This window comes from Myxine glutinosa, chromosome 1, assembly GCF_964187855.1.
Source record: "Myxine glutinosa chromosome 1, kmMyxGlut1.1, whole genome shotgun sequence".
In the NCBI taxonomy this organism is placed as follows: Eukaryota; Metazoa; Chordata; class Myxini; order Myxiniformes; family Myxinidae; genus Myxine; species Myxine glutinosa.
In genome coordinates, this window is record NC_136261.1 from 187,158,715 (window position 1) to 187,177,833 (window position 19,119).

At 42.0% G+C, this 19,119-nt stretch overlaps 1 protein-coding gene across 2 annotated transcripts in view; it reads right to left on the reverse strand.

Moving 5' to 3' along the window:
* LOC137432063 (papilin) overlaps positions 1 to 18,293 on the reverse strand; it is a 200,703-nt gene extending 182,410 nt beyond the window's left edge. For both annotated transcript variants that reach the window (XM_068123806.2, XM_068123801.2), the window contains exons 1-2: positions 17,968 to 18,293; positions 14,491 to 14,817 (exon numbers count right to left, since the gene is read on the reverse strand). In XM_068123806.2, the coding sequence (XP_067979907.2) occupies positions 14,491 to 14,817; positions 17,968 to 18,079 (439 nt within the window). In that variant the 5' untranslated portion in view covers positions 18,080 to 18,293. The remainder of the gene's footprint in view (positions 1 to 14,490; positions 14,818 to 17,967) is intronic.
* Between the last annotated feature and the right edge of the window lie 826 nt (positions 18,294 to 19,119).

Consider the following 19,119-nt stretch of genomic DNA (forward strand, 5'->3'; position numbering starts at 1 on the left):
CATAGATCCAATGAAGCCTCACTAAGATTCCACCCCATAGATCCAATGAAGCCTTAATAAGATTCCACCTCATAGATCCAATGAAGCCTTACTAAGATTCCACCTCATAGATCCACTGAAGCCTTACTAAGATTCCACCTCATAGATCCACTGAAGCCTTAATAAGATTCCACCTCATAGACCCACTGAAGCCTTAATAAGATTCCACCTCATAGATCCAATGAAGCCTTAATAAGATTCCACCTCATAGATCCACTGAAGCCTTACTAAGATTCCACCTCATAGATCCACTGAAGCCTTAATAAGATTCCGCCTCATAGATCCAATGAAGCCTCACTAAGATTCCACCTCATAGATCCAATGAAGCCTCACTAAGATTCCACCCCATAGATCCACTGAAGCCTTACTAAGATTCCACCTCATAGATCCAATGAAGCCTCACTAAGATTCCACCTCATAGATCCAATGAAGCCTCACTAAGATTCCACCCCATAGATCCACTGAAGCCTTACTAAGATTCCACCTCATAGATCCAATGAAGCCTTACTAAGCTTCCACCTCATAGATCCACTGAAGCCTTACTAAGTTTCCACCTCATAGATCCACTGAAGCCTTACTAAGATTCCACCTCATAGATCCAATGAAGCCTTAATAAGATTCCACCCCATAGATCCACTGAAGCCTTACTAAGTTTCCACCTCATAGATCCACTGAAGCCTTACTAAGATTCCACCTCATAGATCCAATGAAGCCTTACTAAGATTCCACCCCATAGATCCAATGAAGCCTTACTAAGATTCCACCTCATAGATCCAATGAAGCCTTAATAAGATTCCACCCCATAGATCCACTGAAGCCTTAATAAGATTCCACCTCATAGATCCACTGAAGCATTACTAAGATTCCACCTCATAGATCCACTGAAGCCTTACTAAGATTCCACCTCATAGATCCACTGAAGCCTTACTAAGATTCCACCCCATAGATCCACTGAAGCCTTACTAAGATTCCACCCATAGATCCACTGAAGCCTTTTTAAGATTCCACCTCATAGATCCACTGAAGCCTTACTAAGGTTCCACCTCATAGATCCATTGAAGCCTTACTAAGATTCCACCCCATAGATCCACTGAAGCCTTACTAAGATTCCATCCCATAGATCCACTGAAGCCTTATTAAGATTCCACCTCATAGATCCACTGAAGCCTTACTAAGATTCCACCCGATAGATCCACTGAAGCCTTAATAAGATTCCACCCCATAGATCCACTGAAGCCTTAATAAGATTCCACCCCATAGATCCACTGAAGCCTTACTAAGATTCCACCTCATAGATCCACTGAAGCCTTACTAAGATTCCACCTCATAGATCCAATGAAGCCTTAATAAGATTCCACCTCATAGATCCAATGAAGCCTTACTAAGATTCCACCTCATAGATCCAATGAAGCCTTAATAAGATTCCACCCCATAGATCCAATGAAGCCTTAATAAGATTCCACCCCATAGATCCACTGAAGCCTTACTAAGATTCCACCTCATAGATCCAATGAAGCCTTACTAAGCTTCCACCTCATAGATCCAATGAAGCCTTAATAAGATTCCACCTCATAGATCCACTGAAGCATTACTAAGTTTCCACCTCATAGATCCACTGAAGCATTACTAAGATTCCACCTCATAGATCCAATGAAGCCTTAATAAGATTCCACCTCATAGATCCAATGAAGCCTTAATAAGATTCCACCTCATAGATCCACTGAAGCCTTAATAAGATTCCACCTCATAGATCCAATGAAGCCTTAATAAGATTCCACCTCATAGATCCAATGAAGCCTTAATAAGATTCCACCCCATAGATCCACTGAAGCCTTACTAAGATTCCACCTCATAGATCCAATGAAGCCTTAATAAGATTCCACCTCATAGATCCAATGAAGCCTTACTAAGATTCCACCTCATAGATCCAATGAAGCCTTAATAAGATTCCACCCCATAGATCCAATGAAGCCTTAATAAGATTCCACCCCATAGATCCACTGAAGCCTTAATAAGATTCCACCCCATAGATCCACTGAAGCCTTACTAAGATTCCACCTCATAGATCCAATGAAGCCTTACTAAGCTTCCACCTCATAGATCCAATGAAGCCTTAATAAGATTCCACCCCATAGATCCACTGAAGCCTTAATAAGATTCCACCCCATAGATCCACTGAAGCCTTACTAAGTTTCCACCTCATAGATCCACTGAAGCCTTACTAAGATTCCACCTCATAGATCCAATGAAGCCTTAATAAGATTCCACCCCATAGATCCACTGAAGCCTTAATAAGATTCCACCCCATAGATCCACTGAAGCCTTACTAAGTTTCCACCTCATAGATCCAATGAAGCCTTACTAAGATTCCACCTCATAGATCCAATGAAGCCTTAATAAGATTCCACCCCATAGATCCACTGAAGCATTACTAAGATTCCACCTCATAGATCCACTGAAGCCTTACTAAGATTCCACCTCATAGATCCACTGAAGCCTTACTAAGATTCCACCCCATAGATCCACTGAAGCATTACTAAGATTCCACCTCATAGATCCACTGAAGCCTTACTAAGATTCCACCTCATAGATCCACTGAAGCCTTACTAAGATTCCACCCCATAGATCCACTGAAGCCTTACTAAGATTCCACCCGATAGATCCACTGAAGCCTTAATAAGATTCCACCCCATAGATCCACTGAAGCCTTATTAAGATTCCACCCCAAAGATCCACTGAAGCCTCACTAAGATTCCACCCCATAGATCCAATGAAGCCTTAATAAGATTCCACCTCATAGATCCACTGAAGCCTTATTAAGATTCCACCCCAAAGATCCACTGAAGCCTCACTAAGATTCCACCCCATAGATCCAATGAAGCCTTAATAAGATTCCACCTCATAGATCCAATGAAGCCTTAATAAGATTCCACCTCATAGATCCACTGAAGCCTTACTAAGATTCCACCTCATAGATCCAATGAAGCCTTAATAAGATTCCACCCCATAGATCCACTGAAGCCTTACTAAGATTCCACCTCATAGATCCACTGAAGCCTTACTAAGATTCCACCTCATAGATCCAATGAAGCCTTAATAAGATTCCACCCCATAGATCCAATGAAGCCTTAATAAGATTCCACCCCATAGATCCACTGAAGCCTTACTAAGATTCCACCTCATAGATCCAATGAAGCCTTACTAAGCTTCCACCTCATAGATCCAATGAAGCCTTAATAAGATTCCACCCCATAGATCCACTGAAGCCTTACTAAGTTTCCACCTCATAGATCCACTGAAGCATTACTAAGATTCCACCTCATAGATCCACTGAAGCCTTACTAAGATTCCACCTCATAGATCCACTGAAGCATTACTAAGTTTCCACCTCATAGATCCACTGAAGCATTACTAAGATTCCACCCCATAGATCCACTGAAGCCTTAATAAGATTCCACCTCATAGATCCACTGAAGCATTACTAAGATTCCACCTCATAGATCCACTGAAGCCTTACTAAGATTCCACCTCATAGATCCACTGAAGCCTTACTAAGATTCCACCCCATAGATCCACTGAAGCCTTACTAAGGTTCCACCTCATAGATCCATTGAAGCCTTACTAAGATTCCACCCCATAGATCCACTGAAGCCTTACTAAGATTCCACCCCATAGATCCACTGAAGCCTTACTAAGATTCCACCCCATAGATCCACTGAAGCCTTACTAAGATTCCACCTCATAGATCCACTGAAGCCTTACTAAGATTCCACCCCATAGATCCACTGAAGCCTTACTAAGATTCCACCCCATAGATCCACTGAAGCCTTATTAAGATTCCACCTCATAGATCCACTGAAGCCTTACTAAGATTCCACCCCATAGATCCACTGAAGCCTTACTAAGATTCCACCTCATAGATCCACTGAAGCCTTACTAAGATTCCACCCGATAGATCCACTGAAGCCTTAATAAGATTCCACCCCATAGATCCACTGAAGCCTTATTAAGATTCCACCCCATAGATCCACTGAAGCCTTAATAAGTTTCCACCTCATAGATCCACTGAAGCCTTGATAAGATTCCACCCCATAGATCCACTGAAGCCTTAATAAGATTCCACCCCATAGATCCACTGAAGCCTTAATAAGATTCCACCCCATAGATCCAATGAAGCCTCACTAAGATTCCACCCCATAGATCCAATGAAGCCTTAATAAGATTCCACCCCATAGATCCACTGAAGCCTTAATAAGATTCCACCCCATAGATCCACTGAAGCCTTAATAAGATTCCACCCCATAGATCCACTGAAGCCTTAATAAGATTCCACCCCATAGATCCACTGAAGCCTTAATAAGATTCCACCCCATAGATCCACTGAAGCCTTAATAAGATTCCACCCCATAGATCCAATGAAGCCTCACTAAGATTCCACCCCATAGATCCAATGAAGCCTTAATAAGATTCCACCTCATAGATCCACTGAAGCCTTAATAAGATTCCACCCCATAGATCCAATGAAGCCTTAATAAGATTCCACCCCATAGATCCACTGAAGCCTTAATAAGATTCCACCTCATAGATCCAATGAAGCCTTAATAAGATTCCACCTCATAGATCCAATGAAGCCTTACTAAGATTCCACCCCATAGATCCACTGAAGCCTTAATAAGATTCCACCTCATAGATCCACTGAAGCCTTAATAAGATTCCACCCCATAGATCCAATGAAGCCTTAATAAGATTCCACCCCATAGATCCAATGAAGCCTTAATAAGATTCCACCTCATAGATCCACTGAAGCCTTAATAAGATTCCACCCCATAGATCCAATGAAGCCTTAATAAGATTCCACCCCATAGATCCAATGAAGCCTTAATAAGATTCCACCCCATAGATCCACTGAAGCCTTAATAAGATTCCACCTCATAGATCCACTGAAGCCTTAATAAGATTCCACCCCATAGATCCAATGAAGCCTTAATAAGATTCCACCTCATAGATCCACTGAAGCCTTAATAAGATTCCACCCCATAGATCCAATGAAGCCTTAATAAGATTCCACCCCATAGATCCACTGAAGCCTTAATAAGATTCCACCTCATAGATCCAATGAAGCCTTAATAAGATTCCACCTCATAGATCCACTGAAGCCTTACTAAGATTCCACCTCATAGATCCAATGAAGCCTTAATAAGATTCCACCTCATAGATCCACTGAAGCCTTAATAAGATTCCACCTCATAGATCCAATGAAGCCTTAATAAGATTCCACCTCATAGATCCAATGAAGCCTTAATAAGATTCCACCTCATAGATCCAATGAAGCCTTAATAAGATTCCACCTCATAGATCCACTGAAGCCTTACTAAGATTCCACCTCATAGATCCAATGAAGCCTTAATAAGATTCCACCTCATAGATCCAATGAAGCCTTACTAAGATTCCACCTCATAGATCCAATGAAGCCTTAATAAGATTCCACCCCATAGATCCAATGAAGCCTTAATAAGATTCCACCCCATAGATCCAATGAAGCCTTAATAAGATTCCACCTCATAGATCCACTGAAGCCTTACTAAGATTCCACCTCATAGATCCACTGAAGCCTTACTAAGATTCCACCTCATAGATCCAATGAAGCCTTAATAAGATTCCACCTCATAGATCCAATGAAGCCTTAATAAGATTCCACCCCATAGATCCAATGAAGCCTTAATAAGATTCCACCCCATAGATCCACTGAAGCCTTACTAAGATTCCACCTCATAGATCCAATGAAGCCTTACTAAGATTCCACCCCATAGATCCACTGAAGCCTTACTAAGATTCCACCTCATAGATCCAATGAAGCCTTACTAAGATTCCACCTCATAGATCCAATGAAGCCTTAATAAGATTCCACCCCATAGATCCACTGAAGCCTTACTAAGATTCCACCCCATAGATCCACTGAAGCCTTACTAAGATTCCACCTCATAGATCCAATGAAGCCTTACTAAGATTCCACCCCATAGATCCACTGAAGCCTTACTAAGATTCCACCCCATAGATCCAATGAAGCCTTAATAAGATTCCACCCCATAGATCCACTGAAGCCTTACTAAGATTCCACCCCATAGATCCACTGAAGCCTTACTAAGATTCCACCTCATAGATCCAATGAAGCCTTACTAAGATTCCACCCCATAGATCCACTGAAGCCTTACTAAGATTCCACCTCATAGATCCAATGAAGCCTTACTAAGCTTCCACCTCATAGATCCAATGAAGCCTTAATAAGATTCCACCCCATAGATCCACTGAAGCCTTAATAAGATTCCACCCCATAGATCCAATGAAGCCTTAATAAGATTCCACCCCATAGATCCAATGAAGCCTTAATAAGATTCCACCTCATAGATCCACTGAAGCCTTACTAAGATTCCACCTCATAGATCCACTGAAGCCTTACTAAGATTCCACCTCATAGATCCAATGAAGCCTTAATAAGATTCCACCCCATAGATCCAATGAAGCCTTAATAAGATTCCACCCCATAGATCCACTGAAGCCTTACTAAGATTCCACCTCATAGATCCAATGAAGCCTTACTAAGATTCCACCCCATAGATCCACTGAAGCCTTACTAAGATTCCACCTCATAGATCCAATGAAGCCTTACTAAGCTTCCACCCCATAGATCCAATGAAGCCTTAATAAGATTCCACCCCATAGATCCAATGAAGCCTTACTAAGATTCCACCTCATAGATCCACTGAAGCCTTACTAAGATTCCACCCCATAGATCCAATGAAGCCTTACTAAGATTCCACCCCATAGATCCAATGAAGCCTTACTAAGATTCCACCCCATAGATCCACTGAAGCCTTAATAAGATTCCACCCCATAGATCCAATGAAGCCTTACTAAGATTCCACCCCATAGATCCAATGAAGCCTTACTAAGCTTCCACCCCATAGATCCAATGAAGCCTTAATAAGATTCCACCCCATAGATCCAATGAAGCCTTACTAAGATTCCACCTCATAGATCCACTGAAGCCTTACTAAGATTCCACCCCATAGATCCAATGAAGCCTTACTAAGATTCCACCCCATAGATCCAATGAAGCCTTACTAAGATTCCACCTCATAGATCCAATGAAGCCTTACTAAGCTTCCACCCCATAGATCCAATGAAGCCTTAATAAGATTCCACCCCATAGATCCACTGAAGCCTTACTAAGATTCCACCTCATAGATCCAATGAAGCCTTAATAAGATTCCACCCCATAGATCCACTGAAGCCTTACTAAGATTCCACCTCATAGATCCAATGAAGCCTTACTAAGCTTCCACCTCATAGATCCAATGAAGCCTTAATAAGATTCCACCCCATAGATCCACTGAAGCCTTAATAAGATTCCACCCCATAGATCCACTGAAGCCTTACTAAGTTTCCACCTCATAGATCCACTGAAGCCTTAATAAGATTCCACCCCATAGATCCACTGAAGCCTTAATAAGATTCCACCTCATAGATCCACTGAAGCATTACTAAGATTCCACCTCATAGATCCACTGAAGCCTTACTAAGATTCCACCTCATAGATCCACTGAAGCCTTACTAAGATTCCACCCCATAGATCCACTGAAGCCTTACTAAGATTCCACCCATAGATCCACTGAAGCCTTATTAAGATTCCACCTCATAGATCCACTGAAGCCTTACTAAGGTTCCACCTCATAGATCCATTGAAGCCTTAATAAGATTCCACCTCATAGATCCACTGAAGCCTTAATAAGATTCCACCTCATAGATCCACTGAAGCCTTACTAAGATTCCACCTCATAGATCCAATGAAGCCTTAATAAGATTCCACCTCATAGATCCACTGAAGCCTTACTAAGATTCCACCTCATAGATCCAATGAAGCCTTAATAAGATTCCACCTCATAGATCCAATGAAGCCTTACTAAGATTCCACCTCATAGATCCAATGAAGCCTTAATAAGATTCCACCCCATAGATCCAATGAAGCCTTAATAAGATTCCACCCCATAGATCCACTGAAGCCTTACTAAGATTCCACCTCATAGATCCAATGAAGCCTTACTAAGCTTCCACCTCATAGATCCAATGAAGCCTTAATAAGATTCCACCCCATAGATCCACTGAAGCCTTACTAAGATTCCACCTCATAGATCCACTGAAGCCTTACTAAGATTCCACCTCATAGATCCAATGAAGCCTTACTAAGATTCCACCCCATAGATCCAATGAAGCCTTACTAAGATTCCACCTCATAGATCCAATGAAGCCTTAATAAGATTCCACCCCATAGATCCACTGAAGCCTTAATAAGATTCCACCTCATAGATCCACTGAAGCCTTACTAAGATTCCACCTCATAGATCCACTGAAGCCTTACTAAGATTCCACCCCATAGATCCACTGAAGCCTTACTAAGATTCCACCCATAGATCCACTGAAGCCTTATTAAGATTCCACCTCATAGATCCACTGAAGCCTTACTAAGGTTCCACCTCATAGATCCATTGAAGCCTTACTAAGATTCCACCCCATAGATCCACTGAAGCCTTACTAAGATTCCACCCCATAGATCCACTGAAGCCTTACTAAGATTCCACCTCATAGATCCACTGAAGCCTTACTAAGATTCCACCTCATAGATCCACTGAATTAATGGTTCAAGATGATTGTAAATTAGGGAGGTTTTCCAATGAGGCAAGGTTGTCAAATACACAGCTGGTTTACAAAATGATGCTGTTGCAATAGCAGTTGGCCAAATAACCTGCATGCACTTACGGCTCACTCACACAAATTATCTATGGATTATTATAGCATGCCAAAAAGAAACCAGACATGGCTAGGACACACTACAGTATGACAATGACTAATGTCCATGGCAGTGAAAGCTTGCTTTTGGTACTCACAGAGTGGAGTTACATACAGGGAGTGTGCAGCATCGACAAACAAACTAGAAAGCATCTAAAGTGCAAAGTCCGTCCACATCTGCTTTGTACTCAAACTAAACTTTATGAATACGACACTTAAAAAAAAACAAAATTGTAGATATTTTTAAATTGTGTCCTCCATATTCTCATAATAGGTTTGTTGAAGACTTGATGGCAAAAGCTCAATTAGTAAAAATGTTACAGCCTGGACAGACACACTGAATTAGAATATAAATCTGAAACAGACAATGGAATATAAATAACGAAACATGGAAGCGATTTTAAAAATAGGGTCAATATCCCTGGGTGCGCACCTGGTAGAATAAAGCAGTATACTGCATTGACTAAAGGTATTTTAACCAGTATCATGGTATTTAAAACCAATTTCAATGGTTGCTAAAAGTCAGGACAGCACGTAGAATCATACGAACGTAATCATAAGACTTTAAAGAAACAAACAAAAAACATACCTATCTTGGGGGGCAACTGACTTAATGCCGTTAATGCCGTGAAAAAAACTTTAGTCACAACATTACAAATATCATTTATGCCAAGTTTGGTCACAATCGCATCCGCGGTTTCAGAGAAGAAGTTGCAAGTGTTTACGGACTGAGGACTAACGACGCACCATCACATAAACTCCCCGGAACTACGTTCCAGGTGAGCTAAAAAACCAGGGCATCTCAATCATGACGCGCTGCAGCGGGGTAATACGAGCTATTTAAAGTCACTAAGACTTTGCCCTTTCACATTTAAACCCAATTTTTAATTATTTTCTCCATATTCACATCGTAAAGGTTTGTTGAGAATTTGATGAAAACAAGTTCAAGTGGTAAAAAAAAGTTATGGCCTGGAGAGACGGACATACATACACACAGAAGGGATTGCAAAACACTGTCTCCTGCTGCGTGGTGGGATGGGCTAATGACATAGAAACCAAAAAAGTACAGCCCAAACCAAATATTACCCTTGTGCGATCCATCATCCTGTTAGTCAATAAATCAGTGTCAAGTGCTTTCTGAGGGAGGTGGTGCAGGCAGTATGTGGAGAGAGCTGGAGTACTAAGCAAGAGCTTAAGATAAACAATGTATGCGTCAGAAGGTAGAAATAATCATAGAGCTTGACATATTCGAGAAAGTTACTTTGATATTGCATCAGCAATATATGTTATAGAATGTCAAACATATTTATGTCAGAGAGAGAGACAGAGAGTGTGTGTATGTGTATATGTGCACATCTACACAAATAACGAGACCCAATGACGTCTCTCAGCCACAATTGTAAGGAATAACCAATCATCTCTCACCTAATCAATTACTCCAGGTGGCTAGGATTTCCATAAATTAACCCCCATGCTCTTCCAGCCAACGAAAGCTGCATGAAGTAACCACGAAAAGAAACACAAGGTAAACAGTTTGCTGTTTCAAACTCTACCTGGGTTCCTCCACAGCTGCAGACATTCACAAGTTTCAAACCACACCTGAAGCGACCAAACGGTAATCCCACAGGAGATTGTGCAGTATATTCAGCAGGTCTTTGAATGGTGAGGTTCCATGTACATTCAGCTAGACAGACATCCAACAAAGCAATTCCGCAGAAGTCCTTCAGCAAGTTATTCAATCTTGGACAACAGACAGCTGCAGATTGTGCCCCTGTGCTGTGATCTACGAGGGGAGTCATAATTCCCAGACACCGATCCTTCCTGCGACCACACCCAAGTGACACCTTGAGCCCGTCATGTGTGGGGAAATGGCAGCCTACACATCAGACCAAAACTAGCCAACGGTGCCTTGAGCAAAAAGGAGGGCCTTACACATCCACCCTGCCCATGGGAATCTCTAATCTTCTCTTTGTATTGTTTACATACTTATTGAGTGATGAGGCTTATTATAAGATAAGCTAAATCCAAGGGAAGCTACTAGATTAAGCACTGTCTTTTCAGTTTATTTATTTCCTTTGTTTGATCTCAAGCCTCTCTTCATTTCTTTTCCAATGAATATACAGTCACGTGAAAAGGTAAGTACACCCCATGTAAAGTTTTGACTTTTAAAACATATTTCAACATCCAGCTATTTGATCTTCATTTCAACAATATTGATAGATAAAGGTGATATAATATAACAAATATCATGAAACATTTACATTTTGTAGTCCATTGTATAATTTAAATAAACATAAATGCAAATTTCGCATGTGGAAAAAGTAAGTACACCCCCACATTTATCACCACTTCAAATACCTAAAATTAGAATCCGGTGCACCAGCTCAAGTGCAAATGATTAGAACATCGTTAGAGAGGATCTTGGAGGAACCTGTCTCATTTAAACCTCAAACATTTAGTTTGCTTTGCTCTTTGTTGTTGAAGTGTGCGGCGTCACCATGCCTAGATCAAAAGAGCTCTCTGAGGCCTTCAGAAAGAAGGTTATAGATGCCTACGAGTCTGGGAAGGGATTTAAAAAGATCTCCAAACAATTTGAAATCAATCATTCGACTGTCCGGAAGATCATCTACAAGTGGAGAAGATTCCAAACAACTGCCAACTTGTTCAGGCCAGGCCGCCCCAGCAAGTACAGCCTGAGAGCAGACCGCAAGATGCTGAAAGAAGTCTCTAAGAACCCCAGAATGTCATCACGGGACCTACAGGTAGGTCTTGCCACTGTTGATGTCAAAGTGCATGAGTCTACCATTAGAAAGAGGCTGCACATATTTGATCTACATGGGAGGTGTGCCAGGAGGAAACCTTTGCTGTCCAGAAAGAACATCAGGGCAAGACTAAAGTTTGCCAATGAACACCAAGGCAAAGACCAGCACTTCTGGAACAATGTGCTCTGGACAGATGAGTCAAAGGTGGAGATATTTGGCCACAGTACCAGAAGACATGTTTGGCGAAAACCAAAGACAGCATTTGACCACAAGAGCCTGATACCAACTGTAAAGCATGGTGGTGGAAATATTATGGTTTGGGGCAGCTTTGCTGCATCAGGGCCTGGGCATGTCACCATCATAGAATCCACCATTAATTCTTCATTGTACCAGAGGGTGCTTGAGGATAATGTGAGGCCATCTGTCAGAAAGTTGAAGCTCAACCGAAGGTGGACCGTGCAACATGACAATGACCCTAAACATACCAGTAAATCCACCAAGGAATGGCTGAAAAGAAAGAAATGGAGGGTTCTGGAATGGCCAAGTCAAAGCCCGGATCTAAATCCCATCGAGATGTTGTGGGGGGATTTGAAACCAGCTGTGCATGCAACAATTTTTTGTTGAATAAATTATTGCAGTCAATTAATCATTGTTTTTTGTTGAATTAGATGACCTATATCTTTAGATACTGTTTAAATGAAGATCAAATATTGATATGTCCACATATGTTAAAAAGATTTTAAAAACATTTCATGGGGTGTACTTACTTTTTCCAAATGCGAAATATGCATTTATGTTTATTTAAATTATACAATGGACTACAAAATGTAAATGTTTTATGATATTTGTTACATTTTATCACCTTTACCTATCAATATTGTTGAAATGAAGATCAAATAGCTGTATGTTGAAATATGTTGAAAAAGTCAAAACTTTACATGGGGTGTACTTACTTTTTCACGCGACTGTATGTATATATATATACATATACATATACATATATCGTTGAGTTAGAATCCTCACTCTGACACCCAAATTCGGCCATGCGTGGGTAAATTTGGGGTTAATCTGGCAAACAAACGTCAGTTTCAGCGTTCTCTCAGCTGTCGTGAAACATTCCACGAGTCCATTTGTTTTATCGTGACACTAACAATCACAGTGAATGATGGATTACAATTAATATATCTCGGTTCCATCTACGTGAGTGCAGCGTGACAAATAGTTGCCGTTAATTTGTTCACTTATATGGAATCTAAGGCTTTCAACATTATTGCCATCGCCCATGATGAGGCCAAAGCCCAAAGCTTGTTGCTCTTGCATTGCAAATAGTTTGGGGCCTCTAATTTATACTTCTTCTTCCATGTTATAGCAACGTTTGCTCTCTCTCTCAGCTATCTGACCCTTACAAACTCCCCCAGAACATGTGCTCTTCCAGTAACTTCCATTTCATCAAATTCCTAAAATTCAGGCTTTCTACCAACACCTCTTGTGTGCTGCATGCTTTTCTTCCATTTGTAAAAACTGCCTTCTGAAGGTGATTCATTGTCACTCTTCCCTCTAAGTTCTCAAGCAGATTGTACACGACCATCACATGTCATTTCCCCACTACAACCAAAAACAAAAAAAACAAATGACCTTTAGAGGCCAGTCCAACCAATGATCTTTTCCCCCCACAATGACCATACCTAGTCCAATCTTCTTACATGCAGGTGACAGTGTTTCTTCCCCTCATCTCTTTCCTCTTCCCCTGTTTGTTTTCACTTTCTTGTTAGGCAACCATGTTTCTTTTTTTTCCGTCTATTTCAATCTCTGGGAAAGTAAGCTAAACAGCTCACTTCTGTTTTCGACTGTACTGCATGCTCAAAATGACATGCTGCAACTTCAAAATAGTCAACACTGTTTCAGAATATAAAAATATATTTTCCATTTAAATGAAATAAAGTCGGACTTTTCCATTTAAATAAAGCCCTGGTGTTGGGCAAGCGGCTAGGGTGAGGGCTTAGGATCCTAGGATCCTGGGTTCGAATCCCAGTCGATCGCTGAATTAACGCCAGGGGGGTTGACTCAGCCTGTCATCCTTCCGAGGTCGGCAAATTGAGTACCAGTTCACTGGTAATTCCCTGTTTGTCGTAAAAAGGCGACAAAAAGGGTTGGCGTCAGGAAGGGCATCTGGCCGTAAAACATTGCTTCAAAAAGGGGACCAAAAAACAACAACAACCACGGTCCCCGAAAAAGGCCAACCCCCGCTTGCGGGGAAAAATGGCCTCTAAAGGTGGTTATTTTTTATTTATTTATTTAAATGAAATAAAGCTGAGTGTCATCTGTCGTTATGTTAGTGCGCCACTAATTCTATAATGGCATCACATGAGATGAAAGATGGATTAATGGCATCCGCATCAGTCATCAGTTGTTGTAGTGTGTCCCCATCACAGCATCCTGATAAGCATTCCCTCAGAAGGAAAGTGCGCTTTCGAATGCAATTCCCTGTCCGTCAAGTGTAGTTTACATCGCAGACTATTTATTTGAGGATTGAATGCAGACCAGACAACTTAGAAAGTGAGCCTATTATTCATATTGCTTATACACAACCCCTCCCCACCAATACACTCCAACCCCTCTCTGGTCAAAATAGGTGTTTTCTCACACAAAATACACATAGCATAATGTGATGAAGCAAATTAAGGTGTGAAGCTTCCCCTCAAGAAAATTTCATTCGAAACACACTGCATCCAAAACATGAACACAGAAGGGAGACAGAGACAGAGACAGAGACAGAGAGAGAGAGAGAGAGAGAGAGAGAGAGAGAGAGACTGAAACAGAAAAAGTGAATATCTCCAAAACTTACCGGGTAATCGACTTTTGGGCACACCATCTTCTGACCTCTTCTGGCGCACATTATTTGACAGATCTTCACGAGGCCTTTTCAAGTGTCTCGTGATGCTTCCCGCGGTAGTTACATCGTTGCATGCACTTCCACAATTCCATAGCTGGCATACTAAATCACCATTGCTTTTTCTTTCTTCAACAGTCGAGTCACATCCAAGCTCACGACAGCATGCTCTTGGGCAGTCACCAATGGGGTTGATCAACTGCCGAATCAATTTTTCCCCAGATAGGGAACGATCAGTGAAGTTAGCAATAACTGGCCGACAAAAGTCAATCTCATGATTGCCTGCGGGAGATGATAAATGCAATGTGTCTGTAAGTCAGTAAACATACATATACAAGGACAATTGGTCCATAAAGTCCTTGTGCAACTTTGAACGTTTATAACTTTTGATGCACACATGTTAGAAACAAACTGTAAATGGCATATGGAAGCATAATTCATCAAGTTTTGTTAATGTTAATATAAATATTGTTGTTATTGCCGTTGTTAAACCCACAATTACCCTGGGTTTCTTGACGAGTTGACATTCTCTGATGAGGCAACTACTACATCAGTGGTAAAGTCAATCACCACAATTACCACATTTGTGCGACAGGAAAACATCAGGGAGTCTAGCAACATTAAATTGACACCAAAAATTATGTCTGGTGTTCTCTCAAGGACTTGCGTATCATTGGTCGTTTTTAAAAAAATTTTTAAGAAGCAGCAGTTAATGGTGACCGTTACTTTACAATGTTATTGGAATTTATTTGTTTCAACACTATGATGATTAAATCTCTCGTCACATTATACCAGCAAGACTTGGCGCCCTGTCACTATGCTTCGAATGTGCGACAGTACTTCAATGATGTCTTCCCAGACAAGTGGATTGGTAGACGTGGACCAATTTATTGGACTGACCTATCCCTATTACACTACATTTTATGGGGTTATGTAAAACTGTTGTTTATGCAACAACAATAGTCTTTGGATGAACTTTGGGCCAAGATCACAAACGCATGAAATTACTCAGGAGCAACTAGAGAATGTTTTCAACAAGTTGGAAAATACGATTCAAGGATGTATTACAAAAAATGGAAGGTATGTTGAAGCCAAAAAATTTAACCTGTATTAATTGCTACTGGCAGAGGTCTATTCTTTGGCTGGTTTATTTTTGGTGGGGGCTTTAAAACATTTCCCTACATACACTAAGGAATGGGGTCAGGGATCATTTAATATTACCTTTCACATAGCTGCAAAGGCTTAGGCAATATATAGAGCGATAAAAAAGCAGAAAAATCCAACTTTTTTTTGTTCTAATTTTTAAAAAAGTAAATTTTTGTCCAGAACTTTCCCCGGCACTCACAGATGAACCTCTTAAAGTTCGACTATCTGTTCAGCCATGTGAGCAAAATAGCGAAACACACACACACACACACACACACACACACACACACACACACACACACACACACACACACACACACACACACACACACACACACACACACACACACACACACACACACACACGTATGTACACACACACACACACGTATACGTACACACACACACACACACACACACACACACACACACACGTATACGTACACACACACACACACACACACACACACACGTATACGTACATACACACACACGTATACGTACATACACACACACACACGTACACACACACACATGTACGTACGTACACACACGTATATGTACGTACACACACACATATACACACATATACATATGTACACACACACATATACGCATGTACACACACACACGTATACACACGTACACACACACGTATACACACGTACACACACACGTATACACACGTACACACACACACACACACACGTATACGTACACACACACACGTATACGTACACACACACACCTATACGCACACACACACACGTATACGTACACACACGTATACGTACACACACGTATACGTACATACGCGTATACGTACATACGCACGTATACGTACACACACGTATACGTACACACACGTATACGTACACACACACACGTATACATACACACACACAGGTATACGTACACACACAGGTATACGTACACACACACAGGTATACGTACACACACACACGTATACGCATATGTACACACGTATACGCATACGTACACACACACGTATACGTACACACACACACGTATACGTACACACACACAGGTATACGTACACACACACAGGTATACGTACACACACACAGGTATACGTACACACACACAGGTATACGTACACACACACAGGTATACGTACACACACACAGGTATACGTACACACACACAGGTATACGTACACACACACAGGTATACGTACACACACACACACGTATACGCATACGTACACACGTATACGCATACGTACACACACACGTATACGTACACACACACACGTATACGTACACACACACACGTATACGTACACACACACGTATACGTACACACACACGTATACGTACACACACACAGGTATACGTACACACACACAGGTATACGTACACACACACAGGTATACGTACACACACACAGGTATACGTACACACACAGGTATACGTACACACACAGGTATACGTACACACACACACACGTATACGTACACACACACACACGTATACGTACACACACACACACGTATACGTACACACACACACGTATACGTACACACACACACGTATACGTACACACACACACACACACACACACACACACACACAACGTATACGTACACACACACACACACACACACACACACACACACACACACACACACACACACACACACACACACACACACACACACATACACACACACACGTATACACACACACACGTATACACACACACACACGTATACACACACGCACGTGTACACACACGCACGTGTACACACACGCACGTGTACACACACACACACACGTATACACACACGCACGTGTACACACACGCACGTGTACACACACGCACGTGTACACACACACACACACACACACACACACACACACACACACACACACACACACACACACACACACACACGAAGGATAAATAAAAAATATATTTATAAGAATGCAGTGTGTAACCTCGGCATGACATTTGAAAGTCCGACATTATAAACGTTATATTACATTATAGATTATATGGCGATGCTAGTAATAATTAACCTACAATTGCATGATCCCTCCATTGTAAAACAGAAACAACGTTCATCCTTTAGTGAGCAAGGTAAGGCGAGGACCGGGAGGGACGTACGATACTGCCTACTAGTACTGGTAGTGTACATGGACGTTTCCCGAGGTCCCCCCAGGGACTACTTGCAAACGGCATTGAAAACTAAATGTAACCTGAACAATTCATTATAATAGATCCCTGGATGTTCATAATAATCCCGTCGGGTGGTGTTCTTACCGTTTAAGGTGAGATTGAAGGAAGGCCAAATATGCGCGCAGGTGAGGGTCAGGGCGAATATGAGTGGAAGGATCACTTGTCTCGGCGACGACATAATGAAAGTTGAAAACATGCAGATAAAAACCGATCGAGACGCTTTTCACGATCGAAACTCGATTAAAACGCATCTTCCATCGCGCTTGTACCAAGAAAGCCGCACCCCTCAAGTGGTAAACGCGGTGCGTATTAAAACAATCGCAAAAGAACTACAGAACAGCAACAGGAAGGCTTCGCTTCCGCAACAGTTCAACTACCTGTGCAGATGCGGCTTTCGTCATGCCGTACGTGATGACACACTCGTCCGGTGACGTCAGGAGGTGGGCACGCCACACCTGCAGGAGGGATTTGGGTTCACACTTCAGAATGGAATTTTCGTTCTGAATCTGCAGGTAGTCGGCTACATTTTGGGTTCGTTTACGAAGTTTGATATTGTTTATTTTACACTTCGAGTTAGCATGGAAGTGGGTGGGTTGTTCTACCTGCAGATTCAGAGTTTAAAACTAGACGGCACTCGGTGGAGCACATACTTCCGCCAGGTTGAACAGTTTACGTTTTGTATCCCACTGATAGGCCAGATCTGGATTCGGACCTGAACCAAAATCTAATCGGCTTGTTCTTGTCACCGAACCAACTCATTCACCGAGTTTATTCATAACTCGTCCATAACTTTTTCAAATATCATGTTGTGGCGGACACAAAAGCCCACTGGCGTGGTGACATCATTCCGCGCACCAAGTGGGCGGTGGCGACGCCCGAGGGGTAGGCGTGGCCTCATGATATACACCGGGCGCGCAGTCCGGAGCGCGCCAGTGTTACAGTGAGCTCCTGAAATAAAGACGCTTATAAGTTACCGCTTGTCCGCTTCCTCCTTGCTCGCAAGCAGCGCGCGTAACGCCGCGCTTTACTGGTGACCCCCTCGACGTTGGATCTGCCGGAGCGATCCTTCCACACGCGACGCCATTGCCATGGCCAACTTCATCAAACTTCCCGAATTTTGGGAGGCTCAGGCCGAAGTCTGGTTCGTCCAGGCCGAAGCCCAATTTCAGCTTCGGCGCCTCATCGGCGATGACACGCGCTATTGCCACGTCGTCGCCTCCCTCGGGCCCGGCACGG